This window comes from Schistocerca piceifrons, chromosome X, assembly GCF_021461385.2.
Source record: "Schistocerca piceifrons isolate TAMUIC-IGC-003096 chromosome X, iqSchPice1.1, whole genome shotgun sequence".
In the NCBI taxonomy this organism is placed as follows: Eukaryota; Metazoa; Arthropoda; class Insecta; order Orthoptera; family Acrididae; genus Schistocerca; species Schistocerca piceifrons.
Window position 1 is genome coordinate 893,111,027 of NC_060149.1, and position 27,551 is coordinate 893,138,577.

General features: G+C 41.8%; 1 protein-coding gene across 1 annotated transcript in view; it reads left to right on the top strand.

The window, feature by feature from the left end:
* Positions 1–27,551, top strand: part of LOC124721730 (zinc finger FYVE domain-containing protein 9) — a 377,978-nt gene that overhangs the window by 45,735 nt on the left and 304,692 nt on the right. Inside the window, exon 2 of the mRNA XM_047246829.1 lies at positions 14,353–14,417. Coding sequence (XP_047102785.1) covers positions 14,353–14,417 — 65 coding nt within the window. The remainder of the gene's footprint in view (positions 1–14,352; positions 14,418–27,551) is intronic.

Consider the following 27,551-nt stretch of genomic DNA (forward strand, 5'->3'; position numbering starts at 1 on the left):
TATTTGCGCTGGAGGGAGAAGGGATGCAGTTGGATGATACTGATGACATATGCACACCCATTATGATTTTGAAAAGAAATCTTAGTGTAATATTAAAGAAACCATTGCAACAGCAAAACTAAAATCAAAGTGGAAAGCATCAAATACTGCTTCACTCAAGGTTCAGTATGTAGTCTATTCCATTTCTGAAAATCTAGCCCTACAATGTGAAAGTCATTGAAAACCTTATTAAAACTTTCACAGTTTTGTCGGTGATAAGAACACTCCCAACTAAGACAGTTAAAATAATAATTAAACTAGTTTATAATTAGTTTAGTGCATGCAGTACCAGGTGGGTTACAGTGTGCCCACCTTCTGAAAATACTGTTATCTAGTCAGGTACTTCACATTTTAAAATTTTGGAAAAAAAACCTATTTATTGTTTTCAATGAAGTCTTCTACCAGATTCCATAAATGTTTTAAATATTTTTGTTAAACTTAACCCATAAATTTAAGTCTCAATAGTAGATGTGACTTTCCACAATGATTTTCATACTCAATATTTTCAGATTCAGGACTCTACTTACACATCTGTCTCTCTTTAAAAATTATGTTGTGAGTAAGTAAATAATTGCCCGCCCGGTTAGCCGTGCGGTCTAACGCCCTGCTTTCCGGGCGGGAAGATGTGCCGGTCCACAGCACTAATCCGCCCAGTGGATTAGTGGCGAGGTCCAGTGTGCTGGCCAGTCTCTGGATGGTTTTTAAGCCGGTTTTCCATCTGCCTCGGTGAATACGGGCTGGTTCCCCTTATTCCGCATCAGTTACATTATGTCAGCAATTGCTGCACAAACACTTTCTCCATGTACGCGTACAAGATAAATACTCTACCATGCAAACATTGGGGTTACACTCATCTGGTGTGAGACGTTTCCGAGTGGTTCCACTGGGGGCCAAAAAGCACAATAACCCTGAGTTTGGTGTGGGGCGGCAGTGGGGTGAGTGGTCTGCTGTAGCCTGTTGTGGGGTTGTGAACCACTGAGGGATATGGTGGGGATGAAGCCTCTCCATTATTTCTAGGTCCCCAGTTCAATACAATACAATACAAGTCAATAATTAACTAAATCTGTATTTTTGACAATATTATGAGGAGGATATATTGCTAATCACAATATAGTGGAGATGTTGAGTCTCAGGAAAGCACAACAAAAGGACTGCTTAACAAGTGAGCTTGCAGCCAGAAGTAGACAATACAGAACATGGAAATAAATACTACCAATATATGACAGCAAAACAAACACATTCACTTCTATGGACACAATAATGCACTCCAATAAAGATCAATTGTTGAATAAATTTAGCAGAGCACTAGAGGCGGGGGGGGGGGGGGGGGGGTGAAGGGGAGGAGGTTGCTGGATTGAAGTACATGAGATGCAAGAAGCAGGCACACATATAGCAGCCTTTTTTTTTTACTTTCCATAATTAATGTTTTAATATAATTGAAACTAATTAATTTCCCATTTTTTTATATCTATTATAGGTTTCATCTTTTTGATGCTTGTGATTTATCTTTCATTTACTTCTTAAGAAGAAAACAAATTATGGATAAAAAAGAATCAAAATTTTGTTGTAATCCCTTAGAAAAAACTGCACTGGGTGAGTAAGATCTTAGAAGCATAATTTCTTGGATGAATGATCTGAACTTAAGTGTTGAAGAAGAAATGAAAAGCTGAACTGTTGTTAATGGAAAGCAAAGAATCTTATGGAAAGGTGCAAGTGAGCCGTAGCACATCTGTTGACCCTGAGTTTGCGCATGTTCAAGGCGACTTGCATTTGTTGAGTGTGTCTTTGATTTCAATAGCAGAATCCCCAGTAGTAAAGAAACATATCAACTCAAAGAAATATTGCACAGATAAAAAAAGTTAAGTGCAGAATAGATGGAACATCCTTTCAGGGAGAATCAGAAAATAAGTGGCTATGATGGTCCACAAACAGAAATGAGTGATCAGTTTAAAGACAAATTTAACACTTCTGGGCAAAAGTGAAAAATTTTGTGTGTTGACTTCACTACCCAGAAGTTGGCCATGCACTTGTATAGAAAGAGAGTTTGGAGTGAGCAACTACATGGCAAGGGGAGGGGGGGGGGGGGGAGGGAGAAAAGGGCATACTATCTACTCCTGATCCTAAGCCTCGACAGACCTTGTTTGCAAAAACTGTTCTGGTAGTGAAATACTTTTAAATGATATTAGTAGGCAAATGCCTAGCAAAAGGCCTATGCATGCTGAAAAATGATTAATTTTAGGAAACTTAAGAGAAGGGCACAAACTTTTCAAATCAAATTACCCGCAGATCCAAATTGGATTCTCAAAATTTGCGGAAGTAAAGCCAAGAAACTGTATTACAGCTGAAGCAAGTTGGACATACTCTGGTTGAATTTGTACAGCTCATCAAAATGTGAAGCTAATGATAGCAGATACCCACTTGAGCAAGGTCCCCATACCAGATTATGAAAGCTCACTTCCCACATACAAATGCTGCATGTTCAAAATTGTGTGCAACTCACCAAATACTCAGTGCTTCACAGATGAATGAGAGTACTGTCCTGATGCAAGCACTTTTAAAGATGCCTTAATTTCTGCATTTGAAGAGGAAGTGATAAGGAACATATCTTACGAACAGTGGATTACTGTTGATCTCTGTATGTTTTAGACTGTAACCAAATCAAGAGAGGAATTTGTGCTCAATTTGTGTACACAGATAAAATGACATGACTTTGTTGCAAAACAGCAGTCTTCTTTTTTCTGAAAAGAAAAATTCACTAATGCAGAATGAAGCTTTTATTGCATGTTATTTTGCCGAAAATTTTTTGTTTGTGCTTAAAGATGAAGCCCATGGATTCCATTGGAATAATTCCATTTGCATAGTGCAGCCATGTGTTGTTTATTGTGAAACAAAATATTAAAATAATAAAAACAATATCCTCACCTACAAAAGTTCTGTTTTATGTCAGACAGTTTGATGCACAACTCAGTACTTGTACATGTGAGATGGTTCAAAAGCACAATATAAGATTCAAAAAAGCTGTACTAATTCATGTCATCATGCTAAAAATTTTGAAGGAATTGAGGTAGAATGGCATTTTTACACTACTTCTTGTGGAAAGGGAGTGTGCAATGGCATTGGCAACACAGTAAAAGTCTTGCATCCAAAGCTAGTCTGCAAAATCCTATCACTAATGAAATATTATCTCCCTTCCAATTGTCTGAGTGGCGTAAAGTGAACATCGTATCAGTCATTTTTTTCTGTGTGTCAGTCGATGAGCATGCTTCAGAAGAATGGATATTGGATAGGAGGGAAAAAATGAAACTATAGCAGTCACAGGGACTCAGAAATATCATTCATTTATTCTTTCGAGCAAAGACAGGGTTAACACGAAAGTTATTTCTAATAAATCAGGGTTTGCAAGAAACCTCAATGTGGCCGTAACAGCATCCATAACAGATTCTGGTAATGAATGTTTATGTGAATGTGTCTCATTTCTGTTGTTGAACTTACACCAATTGTCTTTCGGACACAGACTGTGCATTGGTGTTTGGTCAGTGGATAGTTTGTGGAAAAAAATTGCCCACACAGCACGCCTCATTGCCTCTAAATTATGTGTGTTTTTCCTGATAGCTCTCCCATAAAATAACTGAAGAGAATCAATTCTTTCAGAGTAAGCCTGCCTTTTCCTACTAGTGGTTTTCCATCTTCAAGTACTTCACCTTTCTTATCTTTCAGCAAGCGACGAAGCCTACCACCAAGCCTCTTTTGGATGTGGCCAACACACTCCAACTTCTCTATTGTTGTATTGTACAGATTTTTGTCTGTTACAGCTTTGAACAAAGAGGAGTCCCCATCACCAAGGTATTTAGTATATCTAATACCATACTGGTCCTCAGATCTAGAGAACATCCTCACTACTACAGCAGCCTCCAACGCTCACTTGAGCCACTGGCAAGAAAAGCATATAGTAGCATGCTCTAAAAATTATGCAGTTTCTCACTGTCTTCATTGTTGGAAATTTTCCTTGTTGCACACTGGTGGCAGAATTTAGACAATTTCTACACCTAAAACTGTACCTGAGTCAATAACAATAACAGATGCAACTCCATGCAGAGAAAAGGTGGAGCCATGTTCAGAAAACCACACAATAAATTACCTCCTTCCCTGCCCTGTCCAAGGCATCTCAGAGTATATAGTAACATAGAATTGCTTTCATAGGTACCAGTGTAAGTTTTTTTGAAGGAGGAAAATTAAAATTCATAGCCACATGAATTACAAATTTATGGTAGAGAAGCTGTAAATCAATAAGTCTGAATCCAGTGGCATCCATATCATCATCATTCACGCACCTGTACAATTCTCCTGTCCCAAGTTTCGATGCTGAAGCTGAGAGCTTATGTTCTTCATTTTGAGCTGCTTCCTCTTTATTGTTGGTAAACCTATTTCCATGAAACCTCCATTTCCTAAATACATTTTTCCAACATCCATAATGCATAAATCTTGACTTCCACATAAAGGTTTGCAAATTCAATCTTCCACCTACTAATATGTTTTAGTATTGTCAAAACATAAATAAACCACATGCAAGAAAGTTTTCAGGCAAAGATATAGATGTAAGCCAAAGATATAGAAAGAAAATAGCCTTCACACTGACAAAAATTCTGCTGAAACAAGCAGTTTCCCAAATGTCGAAAAAGGTGGGAGTGCCCGCCAGTGCAGAGTTAATTAGTTTAACAATTTAAAGGCATTTCTAAAGCTGCTATCACGATAAAATTCACACTCAACATGGATTAAACTGTGTAGATCAAGAAAATAATATTTTTGGAAAATTGATTTTGTGGGCCAAAATATATTACATCCCTTCTTAATAATGGGAAAATTCCTCAGTAATCTATCCATGAAACAGAGTACATATTTTCTCCTGAGGAGGTGCATTGGTTGATGTCAAATAGGAGTTGATTACGTGCTAGCTGTTTGTGAGCTGTTGGTTAAGTCTGAATGGGCTGAAAACCATTTAGCTCTGTCTCTCAATTATTTTTATTTGCAACCACAAATTGAGAATTTAATAACAATATATGGCCAAAAATGGACCTAATTGCCATGTATATTAATAGGAATCAGCCTAGAATTCCCTGAAATAGATGTGCTGTATATAAGGGACAGTTAAATGAAAATGAGACAATTGGAGAAAAAGTAATCAGTGTAACTGTTAACATATCTATTCCCTGTAAGACAAGATGGCCTACTTCTTTACGGAAAAGTATTTGCAGTTGCATACAGAACTGCTATTGTACCCAGGCATGCACCTCTTCATGTGAAGCAAATCAGCGTTCATGAATGGACTGATGACCTTAGTAGTTTAGTCCTTTTAAAGAAAAAAAATGAAAGGCCACAAATGTCTTTCTTCAGGGTGCTAAAAATGTGGAAATCACATGGGAGAGACTGTACGGAGGATGTGTTAGGGCTTCCCAGTTAAATTTCTGTGGCATACTCTTTACAACCTTGGCAACATGTGGCCCTTTCCACACATTTCAACTATGCTGCAGAAGTTCTGCTGGAAAGCCCATACACATCCTCCATACTGTTCCTGTCTTTTCCCTTGCGATTTCCATCTTTTTGGAGCCATGAAAAGAGACATTCATGGCCACCAATTTGCTTCAGACGAAGAGGCTTTTTCCTGGGTACAATCATGGTTCTGTAGGCAACAGCAAACAGTTTTCCATGAAGTTGTTGGCCATCTTGTCTCACAGCGGGATAAATGTATTAAAAGCCACAGTGATTACATTTGAAACAAGAAACAGTTTCCAGAATCAAACTGTCACTCTGCAGCGGAGTTTGCACTGATAAGAAACTATCTGGCAGATTAAAACTGTGTGCCAGACTGAAACTCTAAATTGGGACCTTTGCATTTCGCAGCCAAGTGCGCTACCGACTGACCTGACCTGACCTACCAAAGCACGACTCGTGACCCATCTCCTACCTTCCAAACGCAAACTACCCCCCTCCCCCAGGTGGCCTCACCTCTGTTTGGTGAGTATGTGCATGGCTACCACAGTCTTTGCAGCACTACTTACTCTTTCTGCGCAGCAGACCTACACTTGGACTCTCTCTTGCATCCTCTGATTTCCCGTCGGATGGCTCTTTTGGTGCAGACCCTGCCTGGACTTGGCTCACAATTTTGGCCTTGATTTGTAGTTCCACTTCCAGCACTATCTTCACCTTCCATTAACAATTATATGATCCCCATTATTGGCTTTGGTCTGCCATCTTTTCCAAATTTGAAGGTCACTCACTATGGTGTAAGCTCCGCCTCTGTGCCCTTCCACCCTGGCGCCCTTCCTTCCTGGTGTCGTACCACGCTCAAAACCCAGCACAGTGGCCATCACGTTGGGAGGGGGGGCGGGTGTCTTCCGGTACCTGCGCGAGTAGCCCCCTGTTGAGACAGGGATCGCACTGTTGGCGCCTGCGCTGCACACTCCCCTGTATGCATGGAGTATGTGCCCATCATGACTGGGGCACGGGGACTCCTGGCAGCAGATTACTGACCAGGTAGCCATTGCTGTGGCTAGGTAGTGCCCATGGGGAGAGCCCCTGTTTGGAGTGGGTGGCACCATGATGGATAGTTTGAACACAAAGTGACTTAAACTTTCTTCTGCTGGTGGTCACACAACTGCAGCAGTTTCTTGAAACGGAAAGGCCTCATATGATGCAACAAAGTATGATCTCAGTGTGTTCCCTTCCCCCACCACACCGTGGGAGGAACACACTACTATACAACAAGGAGCAAAATCCTCCCCCCAATACCTGGTCTGTACCTGGACCAACGGGGACAACTGTTTGGACACAAAGCCTTTATTTTTTGTGGAACACATTGAAGACAAACACAGGGAAGCAGCAGCCGTCTCTAAGATGAAGAGTGGTTCCATCCATTGTTCTCAGTCATAAGGAGGTGCTCTCTTGTGGAAAGTTCGGTGACATTCCCATGGCTGTAACTCCCCATAAATGTCTCCGTATGGTCCAGGGCATCATTTGCACCATGATCTTCATTTGCAATCTGATGATTAGCTGCAGGCCAACTTAGAATGATGGGGTGTGCACTTCATCTGTCATGTCCATAAGGGACCAAAGGAAAACAGAGCTGCTACTGGGGCCTTCATATTGCCTTTCAATGGTGATAAGTGTCCTGAGAAGGTCAAGGTGATGTTCTACCAGTGTGACATGAAATCCTATGTTCCTTCTCCTGTGAGATGCTTCATACACCTGAAGTTCAGATATATGTCTTTCCATTGCACCGCTACCCCTGTCTGCAGGGATTGTGGACACTTGCTGCACACGAATGTTCCTTGGGCCCTCGTATGTGTAAACTGCAGCGAGCTCCACTGTCCCTGGTCACCAGTTTGCTCTATTTTTAAGTGTGAGATGAAAATCCATAAGTATAAGACCCTGCACAAGCTCGCATATCAAGAGGTCAGAAGAAAGTATGAACATCTTAATCCCGTACAAATGACACAATCTTACACTACACTACAGCTGCAGTGTCGTCCTCTGCGTTGTGCAGTGGGCCCTTGGAGCCACCTGTGGATGCCTCCCTCCCACTCCCACCCCCAAAAGGCAGCCGGGGCCCCTTCTGGTGTTTCCACTCATTTCAGGAGCATTGGCTCCCCACCTGCCAGGGACACAGGTCCCCATTCCCCAGCTGGAGGTGCCTCATCCTCCTCCAGCTTCTCTAGCTAGGAAGAAGTCACTTGGGGCTCTTCCGGAAGGAAGTTCCTGCTGATTCACAGCCAGATGTCAGCAAGTGGCTGAAGGAACCACAGGCTGCTGGCCATTGGACTTCTCATTCTTCCTCTGTCCCTAAAACCAGTTCAAGGACACCTTCCCAGTCGTCATCTTCTGAAGAGGAAGAGGATGAGAGCTAGAAAAAGAAGTCCTGTATGACAAAGGAAACTCTGGCAACCCCTAAGAAATCAGATTCTGCATGTACTCCTACTGTGCCCAAGATGGGGATCCCAGTGGCCCCTGAGACGCCAGATCTCCACTGGCAATATGCTGCTGGACGTATGTCAGTGGATCCCCTGATGTCTCAGCTGGTGGCAGCACATGACCCTAAGTCATAACCTGCCCCCCCCCCCCCCCCTCCTCTGTAGTCGCTTCATGCCCCCACAGTATTCAGTCAGTCTGATCCTCCAGTGGAACTGTAACAGATTTTTCCACCATCTGGCTGAGCTTCTAACCACTTACCCTGCATTCTGTATTGCCATCCAGGCAACGTGGTTTCCAGCAACTTGAACCCCTGCCTTTCATGGCTGCTGAGGTTATTTTAAGAATCATATGGACTATGAGAGGGTATCGGGTGGAGTTTGTATGTATGTGCTGGACACTGTATACAGTGACCTTGTGCCTCTTGTTACACATTTGGAGACTGGCTATTCAGGTAAGGGCATATCAGGATTTATTTTACCATCTGTAATGTTTATCTCCCTCCCAATGATGTCATGACCCAGGATGTACTGTCTGCATTACTCTCTCAGCTCCCACCTCTTCCCCCCCCTCCCCACCACCCACCTTTCCAAGTCTTCGGTGACTTCAACACCCATAATCCTTTGTATGGTTGTACAGTGATCACTGGCCATGGTAAAGACATTGAAACTTTACAGGCACAGCTCAATTTTTGCCTCTTGAATTATTCTCATGCCCCACAAACTTCAGTGTGACATGGAACTTATTTGGCCATTGATCTCTCCATGTGCAGCCCTGGTCTGCTACCATCTGTCCACTGGAGGGTCCATTATGACGTGTGGTGGTAACCACTTCCCGATCTTCCTGTCCCTCCCTCAGTGTTGCTCCACTGGATGCCTGCCGAGATCGGTTCTCCATTATGCTGATTGAGATGGGTCACATGTGCTGTCATCCTCAGCTCCGCATTGCAATGTAGCCTATCGAGCACAGCTGTTCAGCATACAACGGCAGCCATTCTTTTGGCAGCCAACTGGCCATCCTCTCATCCTCAGGATCCCCCCCGTTGGAAGATTGTACTCTGGTGTGCCCCAAAGAGTGCTGCGCCATTAGAGATGATAGGCAGGCTCTCCAACACCAGAAGTAGCACCCTTCACTGGGGTACCTCATTGCCTTTAAACAGCTGTGTGACCATTTTCGCTATCTCATAAAACGACGAAAGCAATAACCTTGGGAACTGTATGTTTCCACTGCTGCATCATGTACCTCTCCATCACAGGTATGGGCAAAGATCAGACACCTCTATGGTTCCAGTCCCCTGCAGATGTACCAAGTATTTCTGTAAATGATACCGTTTGTACTGTTCCAGACACTGTCATCAAACATTTTGCTGAGCATTATACTCACGCGTCTGCACCTGAGAACTACCACCCTGGCTTTCGGCTTATTAAATGGTGGATGGAGTGAATGTGCTTATCTTTTACTACCCATCACCTGGAGTCTTATAATGCACCATTCAGTGAATGGGAACTCTCCAGTGCTTTAGTCCATTGCTCTGATATGGCCCCAGGGCCAGACCGCATCTACGACCAAATGCTGAAACATCTCTCAGTGGATTGTCACTGTCACATCCTTGCTGTCTTTAACTGGATCTGTAATGAGGGTGAGTTCCCATATCGGTGGTGAGAAAGCACGATAGTTAAAGTACTGAAACTGGGTAAGAACCTACTAGGGATGGACAGTTATTGCCCAATCAGCCTTATCAGCCTTATCAGCCTTACCAGCCTTACCAACGTTCTCTGTAAGTTGCTGAAACACATGGTGAGCTAGCAGATGTGTTTTCTCCTTGAGTCTTAGGGCCTTTTGGCTGCTTCTCAGGGCAGTTTTCGCAAAGGCCACTCCACTGCTAATTATTTGGTTCACCAGGAGTCCACCATCCAGATGGCCTTGCAAGTCGTCAGCACCTCATCGCTGTCTTTTTCAACATTCACCACATTCTTACTACGTCACGAGTGTGATCTTCAGGCTCCATTCCCAGTATTTTTCAAGAACTTCCTGTCGCAAGCATACGTTCCAGGTGCAAGTGAGTACTTCACACAGTACCGCCCATATTGAAGAGAATGAGGTCCCGTAGGGCTCTGTACTTAGCGTCCCTCTCTTTCTGGTGGCCATCAGTGGTCTAGCAGCGGCTGCAGGGTCTTTGGTACCACTCTCCTTATTTGCCGATGACTTTTGCTTTTTATTATTGCTCCTCTAGTATGGGTGTAGCTCAGAATTGCCTATAGGGCACAGTCATGGGCTGTCACCCATGTTGTTGTTGTGATCTTCAGTCCTGAGACTGGTTTGATGCAGCTCTCCATGCTACTCTATCCTGTGCAAGCTTCTTCATCTCCCAGTACCTACTACAACCTACATCCTTCTGAATCTGTTTAGTGTATTCATCTCTTGGTCTCCCTCTACAATTTTTACCCTCCACACTGCCATCCAATGCTAAATTTGTGATCCCTTGATGCCTCAGAACATGTCCTACCAACCAGTCCCTCCTTCTTGTCAAGTAGTGCCACAAACTCCTCTTCTCCCCAATTCTGTTCAATACCTCCTCATTAGTTATCTGAACTACCCATCTAATCTTCAGCATTCTTCTGTAGCACCACATTTCGAAAGCTTTTATTCTCTTCTTGTCCAAACTATTTATTGTCCATGTTTCACTTCCATACGTGGCTACACTCCATTCAAATACTTTCAGAAATGACTTCCTGACACTTAAATCTATACGCGATATTAACAAATTTCTCTTCTTCAGAAACGATTTCCTTGCCATTGCCAGTCTACATTTTATATCCTTTATACTTTGACCATCATCAGTTATTTTGCTCCCCAAATAGCAAAACTCATTTACTACTTTAAGCATCTCATTTCCTAATCTAATTCCCTCAGCATCACCTGACTTAATTCGACTACATTCCATTATCCTCATTTTTCTTTTGTTGATGTTCATCTTATATCCTCCTTTCCAGACACTGTCCATTCCGTTCAATTGCTCTTCCAAGTCCTTTGCTGTCTCTGACAGAATTACAATGTCATCGGCGAACCTCAAAGTTTTTATTTCTTCTTGATGGATTTTAATACCTACTCCGAATTTTTCTTTTGTTTCCTTCACTGCTTGCTCAATATACAGATTGAATATCGGGGAGAGGCTACAACCCTGTCTCACTCCCTTCCCAACCACTGTTTCCCTTTCATGTCCCTCGACTCTTACAACTGCCATCTGGTTTCTGTACAAATTGTAAATAGCCTTTTGCTCCCTGTATTTTACCCCTGCCTCCTTCAGAATTTGAAAGAGACTATTCCAGTCAACATTGTCAAAAGCTTTCTGTACGTCTACAAATGCTAGAAACGTAGGTTTGCCTTTCCTTAATCTTTCTTCTAAGATAAGTTGTAGGGTCAGTATTGCCTCACGTGTTCCAACATTTCAACGGAATCCAAACTGTTATCTTCCCCGAGGTTGGCTTCTACCAGTTTTTCCATTCGTCTGTAAAGAATTCGCGTAAGTATTTTGCAGCTGTGAATTATTAAACTGATAGTTCGGTAATTTTCACATTTGTCAACACCTGCTTTCTTTAGGATTGGAATTATTATATTCTTCTTGAAGTCTGTGGGTATTTCGCCTGTCTCATACATCTTGCTCACCAGATGGTAGAGTTTTGTCATGACTGGCTCTCCCAAGGCCATCAGTAGTTCTAATGGAATGTTGTCTACTCCCGGGGCCTTGTTTCGACTCAGGTCTTTCAGTGCTCTGTTAAACTCTTCACGCAGTATCTTACCTCCCATTTCATCTTCATCTACATCCTCTTCCATTTCCATAATATTGTCCTCAAGTACATCGCCCTTGTATAAACCCTCTATATACTCCTTCCACCTTTCTGCCTTCCCTTCTTTGCTTAGAACTGGGTTGCCATCTGAGCTCTTGATATTCATACAAGTGGTTCTCTTCTCTCCAAATGTCTCTTTAATTTTCCTGTAGGCAGTATCTATCTTACCCCTAGTGAGATAAGCCTCTGCATCCTTATATTTGTCCTCTAGCCATCGCTGATTTTCACTTCCTATCAATCTCCTTTTTGAGACGTTTGTATTCCTTTTTGCTGCTTCATTTACTGCATTTTTATATTTTCTCCTTTCATCAATTAAATTCAGTATCTCTTCTGTTACCCAAGGATTTCTACTAGCCCTCGTCTTTTTACCTACTTGATCCTTTGCTGCCTTCACTACTTCATCCTTCAGAGCTACCCATTCTTCTTCTACTGTATTTCTTTCCCCCATTCCTGTCAATTGTTTCCTTATGCTCTCCCTGAAACTCTGTACAACATCTGGTTTAGTCAGTTTATCCAGGTCCCATCTCCTTAAATTCCCACCTTCTTGCAGTTTCATGGCTTTCACTTTTAAGTTGCCAAGACTTGCATTATACACTTCTGTCACCATCGTAGTGCTCACCCACACCCTACCTAGATGATCTGTTACTTCTTGGATTCACCGCTTTTTGGGACTGATCTTCTATTCCCAGCTGACGTAGCTTTCCCACCTTCGCCAACTTGAGCGAAAGCGCTGGTGCCACCTCAGTACACTCTGCTGCTTCAGTAACACCAGATGGGGTGCAGATCGCTCAACCCTTCTACAGCTCTACAAAGCTCTGGATCAGTCCCATCTTGACTGTGGGACTCTTGCATATGTTCATCATCACCTCAGCATTGTGTATTCTGGAGCCCATACATCATTGTGGGGTCTGACTTGTGACAGGAGCCTTCCGAACTAGCCCTGTAAACAACCTACTAGTAGAAATTTGAGTCCTTGTATTACCTATCAGGCAGCCAATAATAGCTGCTGAATTACACTATATGCTTTCATAGCCCCTGAACATCCCAACTACTGTGTTCTTTTCCTTGGAGAAGGACACGGGTCCACAACAGTGACCCAGAACTAGGTTTACAATTGCTGCATGCCTCCAGTGTCTCTCTAACTGCAACTTCCTCCATTATCGCCTCTGGTGAGGGAGACATTGCATCGGTCCCCATGGCTTGTGCTCCGACTTTGTATTTGTCTCAAAGTATCCTTTGGGCCAAAAGATTCCATTGACCCCACAATTTTTCGCCGACTGTTCTTGGTTGTCCTTGAGACACATCTGGATTCAGAAGTGGTATTCACCGATGGCTCAACAGTCGATGGACGAACAAGCTTTGCATACACACACGCACAGTGCAGTGAACTCCACTCTATGCCAAATGGCTACAGTGTCTTCACTGGTGAATTGGTGGCCATTAAACTAGCCTTTAGCAATGTTCATTCATCCACTGGCAAGAGTATCGGAATCTCTAGTGACTCCCTTAGCTGCCTTCAGGCTATAGACTAGTGCTACTCTCCTTGCACACTCGTTGCAGCTATCTGGGATCTTGTCTCTGACTTCCATCAAGATGGATGGCTAGTCGTTTTCGTTTGGACCCCTGGTTGTGTTGGGATTTTGGGAAATGTATGAGCTGACTGGTTGACCAAGCTGGCCACCAGGATGCTGATTCGGAAATGGGTCCCCAGAACCAGACCTTCAGTTGTTCATATGCCACAGATTCCTGAAAGTCTGGAACTCAGAATGGTCTGCCCTGATCTCCCCAAAGAAACTGAGGACAATTAAGGAGACCACGACCACAGGGCAGTCTTCCCTGTATCCTTTCAGGAATAGACTGTCCTCTGTCAACTCCACATAGGCCACACTTGACTGACCCACAGCCACATGCTCCGATGTGAGGATATCCCTCACTGCCAATGCAGAGCCTGCGTGACGGTGGCCAACTTACTCGTAGACTGCCCTAATTTGGCTCCTTTGAGGTGGCATCTTAATTTTCCTGACACACTCCCTCTGGTACTAACAGATGACGCCAAAGCGGTTGATCTGGTGTTATGTTTCGCCTGTGAAGGTTGTTTCTATTAATCCCAGTAAGGTAGGGCTTTTTGGCCCCATTGATTGCCTGAGGGGTTGTAAGGACACCCCACTCCACCCCCCCCCCCACCCCCCTCTTAATCCTCATCAGAAGTGTAGTAGTTAAATACATAAAGTCTCTGGGGGGAAAAAAACAGAAACTGTTTGTTGAATATTAACACATTCCAGTTGTGAACAATTTTTAATATGTGAAGTCCCTGTGTTAAGTTCATACTACTGTAGAAGTGATGTGGCACATATTTTTTCTTGTTTCTGTGTGAGACATTTATACAGCATATGGTTACTTTTAAATGAAGTTTTTACAGATGACTAAAGTGCCTTACAATATAACTTAACGAACTGTGCAAGGAAGCCAAAATGTAACCAAAAAAAATTATTTTTCTTTGCAGATCGTGAAGAACAACTTCTAACGGTCGGAAAAAAAGGATTCGGCGGTATTATGTCGACAACCAGTGTAAGTAACCTTAATTCGTACGCACACTCTCAGAAAAAAATTGCAATACCGAGGATGAGTTTTGCGATGTAAACAAAAGTCGGTAAGCACATTTCTACGTGTGAAAATAATGCCTGTTCAAATTTCGTACAAGTTGCATAAGAGTGGGGGCTTGTAGTGCCACTCTGAGGATGCAAATCAGGTTCGATCTAAATACATACTGTAAAATCTGCGAGCATTAGTTATCTTTGAGATCGGACGTGGTGCATCGATGGTGTTCATCGAGGATGTCTTTAAGGCAACAATGACACCATTATCGACACCTTATCGAGTCTGAACAAGGTCGTGTAATAGGGCTGTGAGAAGCTGGATGTTCCTTCTGCGATACTGCAAAAAGACTTGGCAGGAATGTAGCCTTTGTACACGATTGCTGGCAGCAATGATCACAAGAATATACGGTTGCAAGAAGACCAGGCTCCTGACAGCCACGTGGCACTATCAGGAAGGAAGACCATTGTGTTCAGCATACAGCTCTGACGCATTGCTCTGCATCTGCAGAAGCAGTCGGGCTCACAATGACGCAACAAACTCTTACAAATGGTTATTTCGACAGTTCCGAGCCAGATGCCCTGTAGCGTGCATTCCACTGACTCAAACCACTGCCGTTAGTGAATTCGGTGGTGTCAAGCGAGAAGTTCGTCGGAGCGCAGTGTTGAGGTCTGTTGTGTTTTCTGATGAAAGCTGGTTCTGCAATGGTGCCATTGATGGTTGTGTTTTGGTCAGGAGGAGGTCAGTTGAGGGCCTGCAACCGACCTGTCTGCATGCTAGACACACTGCACCCATAATTGCATTTATTGTCTGGAGTGAAATTTTGTATGGCAGCAGAAACACTCTCTTGGCTATCTTGTGCATCCTGACTGCAAATCTGTATATCGTCTGGTGCTTCGATCTGTCGTGTTGCCGTGTCTGAAAAGCGGTGCCGGGGATGTTTCCCAGTGGGATAACACTCACCCCGATACCACTGTTGTAACCTGACGTGCTCTAAAGTGTGTCGACGTGTCGCCTCGGCCTGCTCGATCTCCAAATCTGTCTCCAATTGAGCACAAATGGGACATCGTCAGATGGCAACTCTAGCATTATCCGCAACCGGCATTAACTGTCCCTGTATTGATTGAATAAGGGCAATGAGCCTGGAACTCCAGCCCAACAAATGACATCCAGCACCTGTACAACACAAAATTTCATTACTCTACATTAATTATTTTTTGGTATTACAATTTTCTTCATCAGTGTAGTTTACTAAATTAGAAGATAATTTCATTCTATAATGATTGTTGGTGGATAATATGTTCTTTGAGAGCCTCACATCTAGTCTGCAGTAATTTATAGAGCTATGTGGTTCGAAGGGTATGATGCCGTAGATTTATTGTAGGAATGTATATGTTTCTTTAGGTTTCAACTTCTAAAGATTTTAGAATATTACACTGAGATGACAAAAGTCATTTGATAGTGATACGAACATATGCGGATGGCGGTAGTACCGTGTAAACGAGGTATAAAAGGACAGTATATTGGCAGAGCTGTCATTTGTGCACAGGTGATCACATGAAAATGTTTCCGATATCAATATGGCCACACGATGGGAGTTAACGGACTTTGAATGTTGAATAGTAATTGGAGCTAGACATATGGGACATTCCATTTTGGAAATCGTTATAAAATTCAATATTCTGAGATCCGTGATATCGAGAGTGTGCTGAGAATACCACATTTCAGGCATTACCTCTCATCACAGACAATGCAGTGGCTGATGGCCTTCACTTAACGACCGAGAGTAGCAGCATTTGTATAGATTTATCAGTGCTAACAGCACTACACGGTCATACCCCGAGGTGATTTAAACCGGCAAACCACCCACCAGTGTGTTGTTTCACCATGTCTCAGCATTAACCTTAATTTATGAGCATGAAAGTATATATTAATACCTTCAGCTGTTGACAGGCATTGATATATATCAACAGGGACAGGTGAAAATGTGTGCCCCGACATTCTTACCAAGTCCCGTAAGAGTTCGGGTAAATATGCGTGCATCCGCACAGGAAGAGGTGGTCACAGCTGGTAATGGCAGAACTATATACTTATATGGATATGGTGTCTGTTCTTTTGGACATGTCCGAAAGAACAGGCACCATATCAATATAAGTATATAAAACTCCATACAGTCCATGGACTAAATTTGAATGCTTCAGAAAAGGGGTTACTATCCAATAAAATGTGTAATCATATTTAGAGGAACAATGTGGGAAATACGATAAGTGGCAAACAACCACAGATTACAAAGTGTTGAAGGCAAGTTGTAAACAGTCATCAGTCAGATGTAAATTATCAAAATGTTTAAATGAAAAAGGGCAGAAGCAAACAATCAAGTCGTCAGTCAGACAAAAATTATGAAATGGTTTAAATGGAAAAGGGTGCTAAGCAAAGTTTCATATTAGAACCCCTAAATCGTAGGAAATAAGTCCGCAGTGAAACAACAGTGCAGTCAGCAAACGTAAGCCATGTTGCCTAGAACCTCATTAACAAATACTATAAAACATGTACAAGCAATAAATATCAAACGTGAAGATCAACTGATAGAGGTACAAAACTGTAACATTCTTAACAAACATTTCCTCTCCCCAACTGGCAACATAACTCCAAACACAGATCCATCCAATATCTCAGTATGCTGCTACACAATAGATACGGACTTCAAATTTGAGGAAGTAAAAGAACAAGAGATAAACAAAATAATTTTACAGCTTAAGTGGTTGGGATGGTCTTCCCAGCAAAGTAATTTAAAAAAAAAAAAAAAAAAAAAAACACACAAATGTTGTGGTTAAACTAATTAACATACCAACTGTAGTTTCAAAGAAGGTATATTTCCTAATGCATTGAAAAAGAGCATTGTCAGACTAATATACAAAAACAGGATCAAAGGAGGAAGCATCAAACTAAAGACCAATCAATATCTCTTGAGTCCTACATTTAGTAAGATTATTGAATCAGTAATACTGGTACAGCTTGGTTACTTTTCCACTTAAAATAATCTTCTTGCAGAGACCCAACATGCATTTTGAAAATATTGCAACACCACAACAGCTGTCATCAACTTACCTAAAAATGTAAACAATAGACAAACATAAGTTATGAAAATGAGGTCAAGAAAGTCAACAGTATTTCAGGGTGTGCTGCAGGGGTTAATTAGGGGCCATTTCTTTTTCTTGTGTATGTGAATATTCTACATCCTTCTGATTCCTGTATAATTACTTATGCTGTTTTATGGTGATGTAAGGAGGACAGCACATTTTTCAACACATGGGATATCTGAGATTACTAAATAATTTAGTAATGAAGGCCTAAAAGTAAATGCTAAAAAATCACAGTTACTGGAGCTCTATGTAGGCAACCCATGCCACAGATGTGTAAGAGATATTTGTGGCATTTAATATACAGACAGTGTAAATTGTCCAACTATCCAGAACTGCAGAACTGTATGAAGAAAAAAAAAGGGGGGGGGGAGAGAGAGAGAGAGAGAGAGAGAGAGAGAGAGAGAGAGAGAGAGAGAGTGCTCTATGAGAGAATTTTCCCATTTGTAAGCTATCGAATATGGATGTGGAGGGGGGGGGGGGGGTTATGCTGCTGATATGCACTTCAGTGGAATACTGATGCTACAAAACAGAGCTTTTTGGCTGATGCATGATCTAGGATACATGAAAACCTGTCATGATGCCCTTATCAAAGTAACTAATTCCTCTCTCTCTCTCTCTCTCTCTCTCTCTCTCTCTGTGTGTGTGTGTGTGTGTGTGTGTGTGTGTGTGTGTGTGTGTGTGTGTGTGTGTGTGCACGCGCATTTTTGTAAGCCACCACGATGACACCCAATTGCTACGATGTACAAAACCACAACACAAAAAATAAGAACAGTTATTACAGACAAAGAACAAAATTCAAAGTGCTATGCCATGTTCCATATATCAGTAGCTCAGTGTGGTACAACAAATTACCAGAATTAATAAATGTATATAATATGGCTCATTTAAAACAAATCGAAGACTTTTCTTGTGAATAAATGTCTGTAGGCACTGAAAGAATTCTAAACTGTTGTTAAATATGTTATGTATTAAACCTGAGTACACAAATATGATATATACTATACCTTTGTAACAGTATGATGTTTACAAAAGCCATCATTCGGTGACTGCACAAAAAATAATTTTAAATTAAAATGAGGGTTGTATAATAACTGTGCAGGATTTCGCCATCGTAGTGTATCGTATCAAAGAATGACTAGAGATTCGTAATGGGCACAGGGACATTGTAAGTCACTTCATTTTCTTCAAGAAAAAAAAAAAGGTATAGACAAAGGGCAACCTGGACAATGAAAAGAAACATTGTACATCAAGGTTTAAAATTCAGCTACACACACATACTTAGGAAAACAAGAAAGTCCTAAGACACCTTTCTCCATTGCTTTGGATTCATAACAGTAATGATGGTTAAAGGTAAATGTCACTGGCAACATGGCTCTCATAATTTAGTGGAATATGAAGAAATTGATGATAAATATATAAATCTATACTAAAAAAAAAAAACACTTTATGTAATGAGATAGGGATTACTTTGTGTGTCACTATCATGCAATTTACCTTTTTTTTTTTTTGTGAATGGAGCACAAGAAAAATCACTTGTTGATAAGTCTTCATATGAACATTAATTTCTCTGCATTTTCCATCATGGTCAATGTGCAAAACAAATGTAGGAGCAAGCAATATGTTGCTTGATTCGAGTAACTATGATCTCTGAATTTTTATGTGGAACTGTCACAGTTACTGGATAAATCTGTGATGAAACTTGCTGTGCTTTCTTGGGTCTCCTATATCTCATTTATTTATCCTTCCTGGTAATGACCCCACGAAGACATACAGTAATCAAGAATCAATTGCATGATGCTTTTACAAGTTACCTCCAGTATGAGTGAATTACATTTCCCCAGCATTCTCCCAATGAGGCTCAATCTAGCATCTGCCTTCCCTTCAACTGATTGTGGATGTTTAAGGGCTACCAATTCACCATGGGACTGTAGTCTGCACGAAAGTGACCTCCATGGTTGTGACTACATCAAATGTGGATTGTCTGTGTTTGGTAATTATACATACTGTTCCCTACCAATAGCACTTGCTAGCAAATTGTAAGCAGTCACTGCCTGAATGTGTGTGGAGCCTCTGCTACTACCTGTCTGTGTGGTTCAGTAACAAGCTTAATCCTCACAGGAAAAATTCTTGTCTTTAAGGGATGCACTTTGATTCTGCTATGTATTCGATATCAGTTGTGTTGAACTGTCCTTTTTCTTGGTCCTCTCATGGAACTGCTCAGTGGAAAACTGCTACTAATTTTCTCTTGCCATACCACTTCCTAATATGGATTCACGTTTCTGAATTGTAAATGCCTGAAAGGGCACTGACTTGACGAAAGCGTAACAGGGATAACTGGATGCTCTATAGCCAGCTGACTGTCTCTGAATACCAAGGCAGTGTCTAGGACATAGTGGAGCATGTTAATCAGTGTGTCACTGACTCACTGAAGTGTGCATCCCAATGACATCTAGTTAGCTCAGGAATGAATGAGGAATGCCACTTGGTAGTCAGGGACAGGCGTGGAACTATAGACCTCGCCCAGCCCTACAATCACATGCAGTTGCAGCTGAGCATCAGGAAACTGGAAAAGTGGGCAGATAAGAATTTCATCTGAGAAAACATGTGTAACCAACCAGTTCTGAAAATGGAGACACTATTTTAAACTTTCATTATTGTATTGTATGTTAACTGAGGACCTAGAAACAATGGAGATGCTCCGTCCCCATTGCAGCTGCAGGGGTCCACAACCCCAAGACAACTACTGCAGCCCCCTTACCCCTCCGCCGCCCCGCACTGAACCCAGGGTTATTGTGCGGTTCAGCCCCCGGTGGAAACGCCCCCCCCCCCCCCCCCCCCCCCCCAGGGAACTTCTCTCACCAGATGAGCATAACCCCTATGTTTGTGTGGTAGAGTAATGGTCATGTACACATATGTGGAGAACTTGTTTGCGCAGCAATCGCCGTCATAGTGTAGCTGAGACGGAATAAGGGGAACCAGCCCACATTTGCCGAGCCAGATGGAAAACCTCCTTAAAACCATCCACAGACTGGCCAGCTCACCGGACCTCAACACAAATCCACTGGGCGGATTCGTGCCGGGGCCAGGCGCTCCTTCTCACCCAGAAAGCAGTGCGTTAGACCACACGGCCAACCGGGTGGGCCAACTTTCATTATACTTTACTATTTTTGGGCCTAATCTTTGACAAGACATGTGCCTTGTTACAGCGACTGAGCTTTACAAGAACAGCATGCAAAAAATCGGTAAACCCTAACAGACACCACTTACTGAACCAGTCCTGTTCTTTTGCTGTGTGTAGAGGATACTGAACCACTTCTCCAACCACAGCAGCACTCCCTCACTAGTGTTTAGTGCAATAAACTGTCCAAATGTTAAACAGATGTTCAGAAATGAGCCATTGAGTTGACCGTATCAGACCTTAATTTCATAATCCAAGGATGAAGTGCACCGTTGCCTTGGGTATTTCACAGGCTGACTGCGACTTTAAACTCAACTGAGTACAAGGAATGTTGCACTCTAGACATATTTTTGAAAATATGTTTGCTTCCATTTTAGTGGTGTTACACGATTTTATCACTACATATACTGATGGGTGTAAGCAAGGGTACATCTTAGGCTGCTCCACTGTATTCCCTGATGATTCTGTCAAATGTTTCCTTCTTGAACAACTAAGAAATTATGGTGCAAAAGTTATGCAGTTCTGAAGACGTTGTAGTGGGTCTAAAGATCTCACAGCAGAATCTCACCTGCTTCTCACAATAGCGGTTAAACAAATTTTCCCCTTTAAGTCTCTCAACCCATTGAAGAGTACATGTGTGTAGAACATGTGCCACATTACAGTACTCCTTCCTTTTCTTTGCTAGTTATTGCTTCTGTCTATCCTGTTTTCTCACATGTCTATCTTGCAAGCCACCTCTATGGCGATATGGCTCTCATTCAGGTGTTGCTTTAGTTCATTCTTGTTTCTCCTCTATCTTTTTCACACTTTTCTTCTATTTACTCGTGGTCTTCATTAGGGTTTCACCTCTACTTTCTTCAAAATTCTTCCCAAGTGCAAGCTGTGCAGGGAAGGACACCCATTGTGCCATGTGAATACCCTTAGTGTGATTATCCTGGCACCCTTCTCTTGGCAGATCACACACTATACTCAGAAATGGCCTGATTGTAACCATACTGAGAGGTTACTCTTAGCAATTCAACCACTATACCTGATACCCAATATGATAACCAGTTTATGTTGGAGGAAGGGGGGGGGGGGAGGGGGAACTGTCATCAGTACCTGCATGGTTGGGCCCAATAAAATCCCTGGCAGATTCTATACGGAAATTGCAACTAAGATAGCCCCCTGTTTTAACCTCAAAATACTGTGTATCCCACAAATAAAAGAATTACACAGTAATCGGAAGAAGACAGATCACACCTGTTTACAAGAGGGGTTGAAGAAGTGAGCCACAAAACCACATCCCATATCATTGATGTCCATTTGTAGTAGAATCTTAGAATGTATTCAGTGCTCAAACATAATGAAGTATCTCTAACTGAATGATGTCCTCAATGGCAACCAGAATGGATTCTGGAAACATCTTTTATGCAAAAACCAACTCGTGCTTTTCTCACATAACGAACTTTAAACCATGGCTCAGTGTAATTGTATGCAGTAATTCTTGATATCCAAAATGCATTTGACTAATGTACCACACCAATATTTGTTAGTGAAAGTATGGTCATATGGGGCATCAGACAAAATTTGTTACTGGATTCAGGATTTCTTGGTAGGGAGAACACAGCATGTAATCTCAGACCGAAAGTTGATGCAGAAGTAACTTCAAATGTGTCCCAGGTAAGTTTGTTGGGACCATTGCTGTTGATGTCGCATATTATTGACCTGGCAGACAATAGTAACCTCAGACTTTTGCAGATGGTGCAGTTATCTGTTGTGAAGTGCTATTTGAAAAGCAACTCCAGAATGAGTCAATCTGATGTCGATGAAATTTGAAAGTGGTGGAAACATTGGAAACATAAAATTGAAGGGGTTTGCAGAAGACAGTGCTAACCCACACGAACATAAATACAATAAGACTGAGCAGTTTATATACTACACATTATTTTCTGGTAGTACATAGGAAACATGTTGTTAGTGGCATGTGGTACATTTTAAAACACAACAGAAAGCTTTATCTTACTAATTATTACTAAATTGAGGGTTTCCACTTCCTTCTGCCACCCCCTTCCAATTATACACATCACAAAACACAAAACTGTTGTAATTGCTTTGAATTGTGCAAAATAACCTTATTCACACTAAATGGGTTGAGTCCAAAAGAGATATCATGCTATAATGCTTGACAAAACACCTAAATATAAATGTCTTAAGACATGTGAACAATATGAAACAAAAATCAACAGTTTGCAGTATCATTACTCAAATCAATAAAAATCTGACAGTGGTGATGTGGCATAAAGGTTACCATAGCAAGCAAGTCCTTTTTGTTAGCAAATAATTATGGAGTGTTCTACACCACTGAAAACTGTGTATGAATGAAATTGTCAATAGTTTGGGCTTTCTTTATGATGTTTACACTTTCTCACTGTTCAGTGTCACTGAATGTCATTTTGATGTGCAATATTCCAGGTGAGGTGATTTTGATATGTGCAGCAGAACTGATGTGTAGCTTTGTTGTTTTGTTGACTTCATGAGCAGCACTAAAATAAATGCTTTAATCGATACAGTCTAAATTGTTTCCTGGTCATGCTACAATCAAACCTAGTTCTGACAAGATTGGAACTGTACAGTATATAAATGAAATACCTACCTGTATTTTTTCAGATTTTGCTGTAATAGTTTTCCCAGAACTTGTAGTATATTTTGCCGCTTTAACTTGTGGATTATGCTATCAAACTTTCACAGATCAGTAATGTTTTTAGACATTACCAGTGTCATTTTGTGCCTTATAGTGAATAAAGTCAGACCTGAGAGAAATGGTAGTTAGCACGTTTAGAATGTTAGGTCTTCAGTTGGTATCAGTTTACTTTTACTAATATCTGGTTGTAATACTTTGTGGTGATATGAAATGGAATGGTCACATAGGCCCAATTATGCGTAAAGCAGATGATAAACTTCAGTTCATTAGTAGGCTACTGGGGAAAATAAAGTCAATTCACAAAGGAGATTGCCTAAAAAACACTTGTGCTACCCATCCTCCAATTCTGCTCAAGTGTGTGGGACCATGCCAAATAGGACTAACAGGCAGTATTGGATGTATACAAAGAACAGCATGAATGGTCACAGGTCTGCTTGATACAGGGCAATGTCACGGAAATGCTGAAACTCTTGAACTGGCAGATAACTGAAGATAGACACCAACTATCACATGAAAGCTTGCTTCCACATTTTCTAGAATCTGTATTTAGTGTGAAAACTAAGAATATGCTACAACCCCTATGTATCACTCATGTAGAGACAAGATTAGACTAACTGCAGCATGCACAGACATTTAACCTGTAATATGAGAATGGAATGGGAAGAATCCCTTTGGAGGTACCGTCCGTCATGCACTTCACAGTGATTTGCAGCATGTACGTGTAGACTGTTGATCATTAACACGACCTACTCAAGGTTTTTAACCTTACCTGGCTTAGAGACAGAATTCCCTCACATTGGTGAGACACTATCGTCATCCCAATTTATAAGCCAGGCAAAAATGCAAGTTCATTTTGCAGCTATTGACCAGTCAGTCTCAGTTAAGAGCTATTCACATTGCTGGGAAAGATGGTGGTCCATCGATTGTGCTTGATCATTGAAAGGCAAGGCTTTTCATCCACATATCAGTGTAGCTTCCAAAACTGACCAACTGGAGTGTTGACACTGAGAGAATTAGGCTGCTAATATAAATCCAAGGTAAACAATCATGATACTAATGCTTGTGAGGGGAGAACTGTATATTTGGTGGAATCTGTAAATACAGTTATGGAGATGCACCTCATAATAAAACAACAAACACAACCATTCCTGATGATACCAAAGAATTCAATAATGAACACTGGAGTAATGATTCCAGATTATGTACTTTCTGTCACAGTCCAACCAAGATTTGAATAACAAAAATTTTAACAGTGACATTATTACAGTGGAACTGCAATGACAGCTGTCACCACATAACCAACCTCCAGCAACTGATCACAACCTATTCATTAGTATATATGGATGTAGACTCCCTTGGGATATACTATTGATGAAAAGCTCTTAGGTTTCCAGACAGATGTCAGTGTTAAAATACCGTGATGTTTCAAATAATGTCATACTTGTCATTTTCTGGTGAAATGTTGAGATGTTGTGGAAGTCGTAACACTTTTACCAACACTGTGCCGCACCCACCTGGCTACAGGCTGCTGGACGTTGTCCAGCTGACAGGTGGCGAGAGGGTTGAGGTTGACAGATGGGAAGAGGGTTGAGGTTGCATTGGAAGGGGGGGGGGGGGGTAGCGGGTGCACCATTCCCATCTCTGTCTGGGCATTTGAGATGCATTTTGCGTGTTGGGAACACTATCATTGTATTGCCACTAATGTGGCTTCCCAGGCTGTGTTCAGTTGGTATCCTTTGTCCCTATTGACCAGATTATCATGAATCATTTTCTATGTTGCTGTTGGAATAGGCTGTTGCTTGACATAGTACCTTAGTGTTCTGAAAGACAAAGGTGTGGTCTTCATGTTATGCTCTGTTATAGGTGATTTCACCCAGTGTCCCAGTTGTACACAACTGAAGTGCTTCTTGCAGCATTTTGAAATGCAGCACTATGTTTGTTCAATATGTTGGTGGTCAGATTCACAGGTAATGATGTTTATCCCATTATGTTCAGTTTTATTGGGTCTTTTGCTGAGCGTAGGTACTCTTTTAAGTTAGGTAGTAGTCGGAAGATGGTTTTTATGTTAGTGAAACACTTCCTTCAGGTTTTACAGTTCAGCTGAGAGACATTCTTTATTGCAGATGATGCGTGCCCTATGTACTAGGTTGGGCAACACTTTCTCATGTTGTGTACTAGATGGTGGCAGCTCATTGCATTCAGGTACAGATCTGTGGTGTCTTGTTCCTGTATACTGCATGGTGTGAAGTACCACCACTCTTCTTTATTACTATGTTCAAAGGTAGACAACCATTCCCCTCTATTTCCACAGTGAATGCTGGTAAGGTACTCCAGAAGCATGTCCAGCACCTTTTCGCTATACTCCCACACCACAAAAGTATTGTCAACTAGCGAAAGAAGTGCTTAGGTGTTTGGTAAGGAGTTTGAAACTCACTGTTCCATGTAGAGCTTTGCAATCCAGGGAGCCAGTTAGGATCCCACAACCACTCCATCTGTCTGTTCATAAAACTCCATTGCACATGAAGTAGGTGGTCTTCAGTGCATGTTAAAAATTTTTAACTGTTTGCAGCTCAAAATGTTGGGTAAGTAGTGCCAAGGAGTCTTGAATAGTGACGTAACATCAAAACTCGTGAGCAGGACATCTCTTTGTAGTTGCATGTCCTTAGGTACTTTCGCGAAATAGGCTGATTTCTTCACATGATGACCACAGTGTCTCACAAGTGGTCTTAGAAGCATAATGAGGTATGTGGCCAGTCCTTAATTATGCTAGTTAATGGTGTTGACTACTGGCCACAGAGGCACCACTTCCTTATGGATTTTGGGCAATCCGTACAGGTGTGGTGTCACTGTTGCTCTAGGACACAGCCACTTCTTAACTGCCTCTGATAGATTTGAGCTCTTCAAAAGAGCCTTTGTTTTCCTGGTTATCGTCATCCACTGCGAATCAGCACCATTGCATTCCCTTTGTCTGCTGGAAGAACTATAGTGTCAGCATCTTTTATCAGTGATTGGAGAGCTTCCTGTTCCGTAGCAGTTATGTTCGCTTTCAGAAATCAGGACCTATTGATGATACTGCAGGTTTCCCACATGATCTCCTCTGCTTCTTCTTTTGGTAGTCCTTGAATTGGTTCCTTCACGCCACACATAATGTTCCATTTCAGTATTGTTCTCGGGCACTGTGAAGTTCAGTCGTTTTGTGAGGGCCAAAGTTGTAGCTGATTCCATTACTTTCTTTGTCTGGTTTACAATGGGTCTAGTATTATTCGCCTCCTTGTTAGCAGTCTGATGATTCGACAGTTTTTCAAATTTGCTGAACTGTTTTGCAGCTGTGTGTCATTTCTGTACCTCAGTGTCGGTGTAAGGGCTGCAGTGCAACAAACCCAAGTGTTTGCTGGCAGTGCTTTTGTGATACTTAGGTGGAATTATAGCAATGTATGTGCATTCTTATCCAGCTCTTTCCATTTAAAATGAATGCGCTCCCTCACTGTGACCGTGCCCACTTGTTGTAAAATCTGATCGGTCTTCTTCAGTTTCACTGAGTGTCACAGTGCCACAGGTTGTTCTCATCTCAACACCATTAAAGAAAAGCTAGTGTCCAGAGATGTTACACTTTCCTGGAGCATTCTTTCTGCAGTTGTTCAATCTGCTGAGCATCTCCTCAACATTGAGGTGCGTTGTGTGTGATTGTAGATTCTCTTGGTGTTTTGAAAGCTTGTGATATCATGTGGTGCTAACATATGCTTACCTGCCAACATTCTATTCCAGTGGTTGTTTTGATTGCATACAGTTGCAAATCTCAGTAACCTACCTATAAAACAAGTTTCACACAGTTCTCCATTGCAATCAGTGGCATCATATCAAATGTGAGTCTGAAGGTCTCACCATCACTGTATGTAGGTGATTTCCTGCCTATATTGTGGTGCCTCATGAATGAGGATTGCTGGATGTCAACTCCAAGGAACAATCTGGAAAATATAAACACTGGGTAATAAACACTGGGATCTGCACACTTTGAACCCTGAGCTCTATTTAGGTAAATAACTAGAATTAAGTAAATAGTGTCACTAGCTGTAACTTGGGTATTGCACATGTCAACTAGGAGC